General features: G+C 44.3%; 1 protein-coding gene across 8 annotated transcripts in view; it reads left to right on the top strand.

The window, feature by feature from the left end:
• Positions 1-10,558, top strand: part of LOC111971928 (tripartite motif-containing protein 16) — a 30,656-nt gene that overhangs the window by 1,805 nt on the left and 18,293 nt on the right. For 7 of the 8 annotated variants that reach the window (XM_070446052.1, XM_070446056.1, XM_070446054.1 and 4 more), the window contains exon 2: positions 5,106-5,201. The exons of the other annotated variant lie outside the window; for it this stretch is intronic. In XM_070446052.1, the coding sequence (XP_070302153.1) occupies positions 5,106-5,201 (96 nt within the window). The remainder of the gene's footprint in view (positions 1-5,105; positions 5,202-10,558) is intronic. 8 annotated transcript variants of the gene reach the window in all.

Here is a 10,558-nt window from a genome sequence, read left to right as displayed (position 1 = left end):
TTACCACACATTGGTGCGGCTGGTTCCGGGTTGGAGGCGCGCTGTGTTAGAAGCAGTGCGGCTTGGTTGGGTTTGTGCTTCGGAGGACGCATGACTTTCGAACCTTCGTCTCTCCCGAGCCGTACGGAGTTGTAGCGATGAGACAAGATAGTAATTACTAGCGATTGGATACCACGAAAATTGGGGAGAAAAGGGATAAAATTAAAAAAAATTAAAAAAATTAAAAAAATTTAACAAACGATCACCGACCATTTCGAATACCACCGTACTTCTCCGCTTTGCAATCTGGTTTCTGAGCTGGTCACGGGTGCACCTCAGCCACGCTCAAGGTCCTAAAGATATCATAATCTCTATCGATAAAAGACAGTACTGTGCAGCCATCTTCATCGACCTGGCCAAGGCTTTTGACTCTGTCAATCACCGTTTCTTATCGGCAGACTCAACTGACTTTTTTTCTCTAATGACTGCCTTGCCTGGTCACTAACTCTTCTCAGATAGAGTTCAGTTGTGTCAAATTAAGATGGCTTGTTGTCCGGACCTCTGGCAGTCTCTATGGGTGTGCCACAGGGGTTCAAATCTCGAGCCGAAAATGTTCTCTGTATATAGCAATGATGTCGCTCTTGCTGCGGGTATTCTTGATCCACCTCTACGAAGATGACACAATCTCTGTATACATCTGCCCTTCTTTGGACACTGTGTTAACTTCTCTAGGGTAGGGGCAGCATTCTGAAATTTGGATGAAATGCATGCCCAAATTAAACGGCCTGTTCTTCTGGGCCCAGAAGATATGATATGCATATTAACTGGTAGATTTGGATAGAAAACACTCTAAAGTCTCCAAAACTTTTAAAATAGTGTCTGTGAGTTTAACAGAACTGATTTGGCGGCGAAAAACCTGAGAAAATCCATTCAGGAAGTATATATTTTTTGGGTTTGTAGTTTTCTATTCAATGCCATTACAGTATCCTTGACTTAGGACTCAACTTGCAGTTTCTATGCCTTCCACTAGATGTCAACAGTCTTTAGAAAGTGTTTCAGTCTTGTATTCTGAAAAATGAGGAAGTAAGAGCAGTCTGAATGAGTGGACCCTAAAGTTCACTGAGCTTTTTCTTGCGCACAACTGAGAGAGTGCGTTTCTTGTTACATTTATATATTGACGACGTTATTGTCCGGTTGAAATAGTATCGATTATTTAGGCTTAAAACAACCTGAGGTTGAATATAAACATGTTCTATGAACTTTACGGATACAATTTGGATTTTTTTGTCTTCCTGTTTTGACTGCGTTTGAGCCTGTGGATAACTGAAGAAAACGCGGCAAACAAAACTGAGGTTTTTGGGTATAAAGAGACTTTATCGAACAAGAGGAACATTTATTGAGTAAATGAATGTCTGCTGAGTGCAACCATATGATATCATCAAAGGTAAGGGATTAATTTTTATCTCTATTTCTAAATTGTGTAAAATGTTCTATCTGGCTGGCTACTGTTTTTAATGATGTGTCTTGTGGGCTATGTTCTCATAATCGTAATGTATGCTTTCGCCCGTAAAGCATTTTAAAAATCTGAACACCGTGGTTGGATTCACAAGAAGTTACTCTTTAAAACCTATGTAAAATATGTTGTTTTCTTAATTTTTATAATGACTATTTCTGTATTTGAAATTTGGCGCCCAGCAGTTTCACTGGCTGTTGAAGAGGTGGGACGCTACCGTCTCACGTGCCCAAGAGAGGTTACAAACCTCCAATGAGCTTCAACGCCATACAACACTCCTTCCGTGGCCTCCAACTGCTCTTAAATGCTAGTTAAACTAAATGCATGCTCTCAACTGATTGCTGCCCGCACCCGACCAGCATCGTACTCTGGACGGTTCTGACTTAGAATATGTGGTCGGAGGAAACACCGTGCACCCGCCCCCCTCGGTTAGCGCGCACTGCGCCCGGCCCGCCACAGGAGTCGCTGGAGCACGATGAGACAAGGATATCCCTACCGGCCAAACCCTCCCTAACCCGGACGACGCTAAGCCGATTGTGCGTCGCCCCACGGACCTCCCGGTCGCAGCCGGCTGCGACAGAGCCTGGGCGCGAACCCAGAGACTCTGGTGGCGCAGCATAGCACTGCGATGCAGTGCTCTAGACCACTGCGCCACCCGGGAGGCCCCGGTGATCTGTTTGTTCACTCGGCTTTCGAAGACTTTAGAAAGGCAGGGCAGGATGGATATAGGTCTATAACAGTTTGGGTCAAGAGTGTCTCCCCCTTTGAAGAGGGGGATGACCGCAGCAGCTTTCCAATCTTTAGGAATCTCAGATGATACAAAAGAGAGGTTGAACAGACTTGTAATAGGGGTTGCAACAATGGCGGCGGATAGTTTTAGGAAGAGACGGTCCAGATTGTCTAGCCCAGCTGATTTGTAAGGATCCAGATTTTGCAGCTCTTTCCGAAAATCAGCTGTCTGGATTTGGGTGAAGGAGATGCAGAGGGGGGGGCTTGGCCCAGTTGCTGCGGGGGGTGCAGAGCTGCTGGCCTGGGTTGGGGTAGCCAGGTGGAAAGCATGGCCAGCCGTACCGAAATGCTTATTGAAATTCTCGATTATCATGGATTTATCAGTGGTTATAGTGTTTCCTAGTCTCAGTGCAGTGGGCAGCTGGGAGGAGGTACTTTTATTCTCCATGGACTTTGCAGTGTCCCAAAACTTTTGGGAATTAGTGCTGCAGGATGCAAATTTCTGTTTTTAAAAGCTAGCCTTTGCTTTCCTAACTGACTGTGTGTATTGGTTCCTGACTTCCCTGAAAAGTTGCATATCGCGGGGACTATTCGAAGCTAGTGCAGTACGCCACAGGGTGTTTTTGTTCTGGTCAAGGCCAGTCAAGTCTGGAGTGAACCAAGGGCTGTATCTGTTCTTAGTTCAACATTTTTTGAAAGGGGCATGCTTATTTAAGATGGTGAGGAAAGCACTTTTAAAGAACAACCAGGCATCCTCTACTGACGGGATGAGGTCAATATCCTTCCAGGATACCCGGGCCAGGTCGATTAGAAAGGCTTGCTCGCAGAAGTGTTTTAGGGAGTGCTGGACAGTGATGAGGGGTGGTGATTTGACCGCGGACCCATAACGGACGCAGGCAATGAGGCAGTGATCGTTGAGATCCTGGTTGAATACAGCAGAGGTGTATTTGGAGGGCAAGTTGGTCAGGATGATATCTATGAGGGTGCCCATGTTTACGGATTTGGGGTTGTACCTGGTAGGTTCCTTGATAATTTGTGTGAGATTGAGGGCATCTAGTTTAGAATGTAGGACAGCCGGGGTGTTTAGCATATCCTAATGTAGGTCACATAGCAGCACGAACTCTGAACATTGATGGGGGGCAATCAGTTCACATATGGTGTCCAGGGCACAGCTGGGAGCTGAGGGGGGTCTATAACAAGCGGCAACAGTGAGGGACTTATTTCTGGAGAGAGGGATCTTTAAAAGTAGAAGCTCGAACTGTTTGGGCATAGACGTGGATAGTATGACAGAACTCTGCAGGCTATCTCTACAGTAGATTGCAATTCCGCCCCCTTTAGCAGTTCTGTCTTGACGGAAAATGTTGTAATTGGGGATGGAAATTTCTGAATTTTTGGTGGCCTTCCTATGCCAGGATTCAGACACGGCTAGGACATCAGGGTTGGCGGAGTGTGCTAAAGCAGTGAATAAAGCAAACTTAGGGAGGAGGTTTCTAATGTTAACATGCATGAACCCAAGGCTTTTACAGTTGCAGAAGTCCGCAAATGAGAGCGCCTGGGGACACACAGGGCCTGGGTTAACCTCTACATCACCAGAGGAACAGAGGAGGAGTAGGATGAGGGTACGACTAAAGGCTTTAAGAGCTGGTCGTCTAGTGCCTTGGGAACAGAGAATAAAAGGAGCAGATTTCTGGGCGTGGTAGAATAGATTCAGGGCATAGTGTACAGACAAGGGTATGGTAGGGTGTGAGTACAGTGGGGGTAAACCTAGGCATTGAGTGACGATGAGAGAGGTTTCATCTCTGGAGGCGCCAGTTAAGCTAGGTGCAGTCTCTGCATGTGTGGGGGGTGGGACAAGGAGCTATCTGAGGCATGTTGAGCAGGACTAGGGGCTCCACAGTAAAATATAACAATGAGAGCTGCCCTAAACAACAGTATACAAGGCATATTGACGTTAGAGAAAGGCATAAAGCAAACACAGGTGTTGATTGGGAGAGCTAAGAGAACAACGGGTGAGACAACAATGGGTAAACAGCTAGGACAACAATAATGGGTAAATGGTGATGAATGGGCAGAGAGGGTCTGTTAACTACACACAGGGCCTGAGTTCGAGGCTGGGGCCGACAGATAAACAAAATGAAGTACCATGTTAATAAACAGTCCAGCAGGCATCAGCTGTGTAGCCAGGCGATCATAGGGTCCAATGAGCAGCAAAGATGAAACAGGGATCCGTTCGGTAATTGATTACTACGCAAGGCTAGCGGGAGACACGGAGTTCAGGAAGCTAGCAGGCCGGGGATAGCAGATGGATCAACACCAACATCCACGACGCAGAGGCTGGTTGAGAGCACGTCGGCCGAATTACGTCAGCAGACCAGCAGACCAGTCGTTATGGATTGGCGGGGCTCCGTATCGTCAAAGGTTCCAGGCCAATTGACAAGAGCGGTATTGTAGTTGGTGTACTTCGTTTACTAGCTGGGAAATGGACTTAGCTTGAGGCTAGCTGGTGCATGCTTCTGGACAAGGGCGTTAGCCACAATAGCCACTCGGTAGCAACTAGCTAGCTGCGATGATCCGGTGTAGTTGTCCAGAGCTTGCGGCAGGAACCCGGTGATGTAGTGGGAAAAAAAACATTCGATATGCTCAGGGCTGATTTCGTGCTGTGCAGACTGGCAGGTATTATCCAGGCTATCCGTGCTAAAGCGTCTGGAGTCCGAGCTAAAGGTAAAGGCCGCTAGCAGTGGCTAACAATGACTAAAAATATAGTAGCTAATTAGCTGGCTAGCTCCTGATGGAGGTTCCAGTTATAATGTCCAAAAAATAGCTATACTATTAATCTAACGGACAAATAAAGCTTGATAGCTCATTGAAGAGTGATTCTCCACAGAGGCAGCTGGGGATGAGTCAGCAGAAGGTCCAGCAGAGATTCCAGGAGAGAGAGAAGGAGCTGAAGGAGCTCAGACAGGCTGTGGAGTCTCTTAAGGTGAGTATTGTTGACCGGAGGAGATACACTATTGTACCTGTCTCCTCCGGTCAGAGAGAGAGAGAGAGAGAGAGGGGCCCCTCTTCAATCCCACTGACCCCACTGTTGGGAGCAGGCTGTCTGTACCCCTTTCAGAGAATAGACTGCTTCATGTAACTGACGGGATAAGAACCCAGGTCTACCACGGAAGAAAACCAACATTTTGATCATTACACCAAGAGAATATTTTCTATTGGGCCGACACTGATTTTGAAGTTGCAGGCGGGGCTACCTCATCACATAACTTTGAGTAACCATGACTGACTCATGTCCCCTATACATACCTCTCTCTCTCTCTCTTTCTCAATTATATTCAATTCAAAAGGCTTTATTGGCAATGGAAACATATGTTTACATTGTCAAAGCAGGTGAAATAGATAATAAACAAAAGTGAAATAAACAATCAGAAATGAACAGTAAACATTACACTCACAAAAGTTTCAAAAGAATAGAGACATTTCAAATGTTATAATTCAAGTGCAAACAGAGTGAGTCCTGCGCCAGACCAAGTTCTGGAGGTGAAATGGAAATGAATGAGGGAGAGTTAAGTGAGGTAGAAGGTGTGGAGAAGAGTTCAGAGCCTGGCATCAATGGACATTATAAAGAAGAATCTAGTGCAGTAGAAGTTACATTTTTGGAGAAAGTAGATCCATACCTGTTGGCAGATCCATTTGTGGTTTCAGGGTGGGTGGGAAAGGAGTTGGGTGCAGTTGAATCAGTGAAGGTAACCTAGGTAACCTGTAGTGGACATGTGAAATTTTGTTTGTGTTTCTTCTGACCAGAGGGAGTGGGCGCTCCGTGTCACGCAACTTGGGTCAATATCTGTTTCTTGCTTTGATCTCAGGAACAGGACACCATTGAAGGAGTGATTTCTGGGGTAGTGTTAAGTGTGGAGGTGGAGCAATTGAAGTTGCTTCCCACCGTTTGGTACGACGCAGACCCGGTGGTGAGCGTGGTGAAACAGAGGAGTCACTCAGTCCTTTTGAGTTTTGAGTCTTTACCTGACAAAGTCATGTTAGGATATATCAGTTATCCTGTTAGAGTCTTTGTGTTGAATCCACTGAGCTGTTTCAGGTGCAACGTTTATGGTCAAGTTGCAGCAGTTTGTAGGAGGGAAATTCCAAGATGTGGGAAGTGTGCAGAAGGGCATGTGATAGAGGATTGTGTAGTTTCAGTGGATAAAGTTGTGTGTGTCAATTGTAGGGGTGTCCATGTTGCTGGGGATCAGAAGTGTCTGGTGAGAGAGAGGCAGGTTGAGGTGGCTAGAGTCAGAGTAGTGCAGAAGGTGTCGTATGCTGATGCAGTGAAGAAAGTAGAGGAGGATGGGTCAAGGGTGAGGGATCCTGAGAGGATCTCTGCGAGTAGTAGATCTGTGCCAGCACAGAGGGATAGGCCAACGAGTGATATACAGTGCCTTCGGAAGGTATTCAGACCCCTTGACTTTTTCCACATTTTGTTACATTACAGCCTTTTTCTGAAATGGATTTTTAAAAATCCTCAACAATCTACACACAATATCCCATAATGACAAAGTCTAAACAGGTTATTAGAAAATGTTGCACATTTATAAAAAAATATATAAAAAACAGAAATGCCTTATTTACATAAGTATTCAGACCCTTTACTATGAGACTCGAAATTGAAATCGGGTACATCCTGTTTCCATTGATCATCATTGAGATGGTTCTACACTTGATTGGAGTCCACCTGTGGTAAATTCAATTGATTGGACATTTGGAAAGGCACACACCTGTCTATATAAGGTCCCACAGTTGACAGTGTATGTCAGAGCAAAAACCAAGCCATGAGGTCGAAGGAATTCTCCGTAGAGCTCCGAGACAGGATTGTGTCAAGGCACAGATCTGGGGAAGGGTACCAAAACATTTCTGCAGCATTGAAGGTCCCCAAGAACATTCTTAATTGGAAGAAGTTTGAAAACACCAAGACTCTTCCTAGAGCTGGCCGCCTGCCCACTCAAATGAGCAATCGAGGAAGAAGGGCCATAGTCAGTGAGGTGACCAAGAACCCGATGGTCACCCGATGGTCACATCCAGAAGGACAACAATCTCTGCAGCACTCGACCTATCAGGCCTTTATGGTAGAGCGGCCAGACGGAAGCCACTTCTCAGTAAAAGGCGCATGACAGCCCGCTTGGAGTTGCCAAAAGGCACCTTAAGACTCTCAGACCATGAGAAACAAGATTCTCTGGTCTGATGAAATCAAGATTGAACTCTTTGGCCTAAATGCCAAGTGTCAAGTCTGGATGAAACCTGGCACCATCCCTACAGTGAAGCATGGGTAGCAGCATCATACAGTGGCGATGTTTTTCAGTGGCAGGGACTGTGAGATCGAGGCAAAGATGAACGGAGCAAAGTACAGAGCGATTCTTGATGAAAACCTGCTCCAGAGCGCTCAGGATCTCAGACTGGGGCAATAGTTCACCTTCCAACAGGACAATGACCCTAAGCACTGTCATGACGTTGCCTGATTGGGTACAGCAAGCCCCATCCCCCTCTCCCTGCCTCTCCCTGCCGCCTACAACTATGCTGCTGTGGTCAGAGAGAGGTCGTAAATTCCTGAGTAGAAGACCCTGGGTACACTTTCATAGAGAACAGTTTATAGGGAGACTGTTTGGCTACATTACCATACCGCTGTTTATATAATAGCCTCAGATATGAGGTTTACATCTAATTGTTGTATAAGATGAATGAGTGAGTATGATACTGTTTGTATAATTGTGTAATATGATTTTGGACTGTTTAATGAAGAAAAATACAATTCCCTTTTGATTTGAACTAAATCAGAGGACCGCCCCTGAGCTCAGTTAGGGTCAGACATCCTGGGACAGCCCTTTTCTGCCATTCCGAATAAAACCCAACTTTGAGAAATTATCACCAGACCGAGCTTACCTCAATTACGAGATGGCTGAAGGTTGCAGACCATTGCTGAATCGTTTAACCATACCACGTGGTTAAACTCTTAGACTATCGATACCGACAGCATAATAACAAGTCTTTGATATTAATTACTAGTCTGCAGCTAGGAATTCGGTATCATTGAACGCAAAGAACGACAACCGCCAAAACATCCACTCGATAACGAAACGAATGAATGTCACTCTGAACTATCTCCTCTAACCAAGACAGAGAGAGAGAGACGGACAAAACTCTCCAACAGAAACAAACTTTTCAACAAAGATCCCGACGACACACTGAGCGTAAATATATATATTGATTGTAATTGTTCCCGAATGAGTGAGCGTTCATGTGCAATGGATTAGCATTTCAATTGTTATAATTAAGAATTTTGTAGTGTGTCATCTCAGTCGACCCCCACTTGCCTTTGGTCTAACAAGCCGCCATGCCGGTTTAGCCCACTAGGGCCGATTCTCCTATCATTTCTTGTAACCACATTTAATTTCTTTGTTTGTTTGTTTATGCAGTTCTGTGAATTACTTAGTTATTAATAAATAAATGATTTAAGACAATTGATGTATGGATGACTCATAGTGAAGACTGGGTTCGTGCAGATGACGTTTGGAATGAGACTAACGTGAGGTAAAGTAAATAATTCATTAATTCGAAGACTAATTGATCAGATAAAATATCTGAAAAGTTATTTTAGGAAATAATAACTTTGTAATCTGAATATTTTTCCTTGTTGCCCCAACTTCCCAGTTAATTAGTTACGTTATTAATCAGTTGATCGCGTAATAACTAATTACAGAGAATCTTTGATAAAAAACTATAAGTCTTCAATTTAATGATAGTAAAGACACGACAGCACACTGCCAAAACAACGCAGGAGTGGCTCGTGACAAGTCTCTGAATGTCCTTGAGTGGCCCTGCCAGAGCCCGAACTTGAACCCGATCAAACATCTCTGGAAAGACCTGAAAATAGCTGTACAGCGATGCTCCCTGACAGAGCTTGAGAGGATCTGCAAAGAATCTGCTTTTTATATTTTTTATGAATTCACAAAATGTACTAAAAAACTGTTTTTGCTTTGTCATTATGGGGTATTGTGTGTAGATTGATGAGGGAAAAAACTATTTAATCAATTTTAGAATAAGGCTGTTACCTAACAAAATGTGGAAAAAGTCAAGGGGTCTGAATACTTTCTGAAGGCACTGTATGCTTCAGTAAAGTTAGCTTCTTAGTATATTATTGTGGCCCTGGCGGCACAAAATCAAAGTCGGACTGCATGGAGATGCGTGGGGACATGGTCATGACGGGTGGCCGTATTGTGGGTGTGGCACAGAAAATTCAAAAGAGAGATGATATTTTAAAACATCTATAAAGCTAATGTGTGGTCCCATCCCTAAGACAGGTGTGATGCGAGCTCACTACAGTTAATAGAGCATGGCGCTTGCAACGCCAGGGTTGTGGGTTCATTCCCACGGGGGGACCAGGATGGAATATGTAATGAACTTCCAATTTGTAAGTCGCTCTGGATAAGAGCGTCTGCTAAATTACTTAAATGTAAATCACCTCTTTTGAATTTCTTTGCCATGGGAGAAATATATTTTGCCCCCCCAGTTCTTTTTCCACAAAACTTCATCTAAACTGTTAGTGGGTTTCCAGGTAATACTGATCGTCTTTTCTATTATCTGCTAAGCATTACAATTGTAACTGGCTATACTATATTCACCACTTACCATAATGAGACACACTTTCATTCTTTTATCAGAATATATTTTTGTAAACGTACTATTAAAAGTAAATAATGATTGAGTGTCTATATAGTTGTAGCCATGATATTTGATTTCTACTAATAGTAAACCTCCAATTGGTCCCTACTATTCCACGCGCTAAAAGCCCTCCCTCAACGCGAGTTGGTTGTCATCCCAATGCCCGGCAGACCACCCTCGACCCCCTGTATCCCATAGCCCTGAACCGACTGGGATCCATCCTTTGAAAAGAGCATACAGTGCCATTTACCGGATTGTAGTAGATCAGTTGCCATATGCATTTCCATCGCCCTCACCTCTTTTGTATTATATATAGCTGTGGATCATCTCTTATTGTCCTAACATCTTTTACTTCTTCCTTCGAACAAGTTGTGGGATACACACATACACTCAACACACACACACACCACACTCAGCCTTTACCCCACACAACCATAAGCTCACTTTTCAACAATTGCACATCAGACGCAACTACAAGATGGGTCTAGATTATACAAATTTTTCTGCAGTTGCAGCTGCATGAGAAGGCCTGCAAGACCGCGCAAAATAATGAGCAAAAAGTTGAGAGATTTATTTTACCATTGTCACATCCTAGATAATGGTGGTCAAATGTTACACCTTATTCCTGAA

The sequence above is a fragment of the Salvelinus sp. IW2-2015 genome, linkage group LG13 (genome assembly GCF_002910315.2).
Source record: "Salvelinus sp. IW2-2015 linkage group LG13, ASM291031v2, whole genome shotgun sequence".
Lineage (NCBI taxonomy): Eukaryota > Metazoa > Chordata > Actinopteri > Salmoniformes > Salmonidae > Salvelinus > Salvelinus sp. IW2-2015.
The sequence above is the reverse complement of the archived record's forward strand: the minus strand, read 5'-3'. Positions and strand labels throughout refer to the sequence as shown.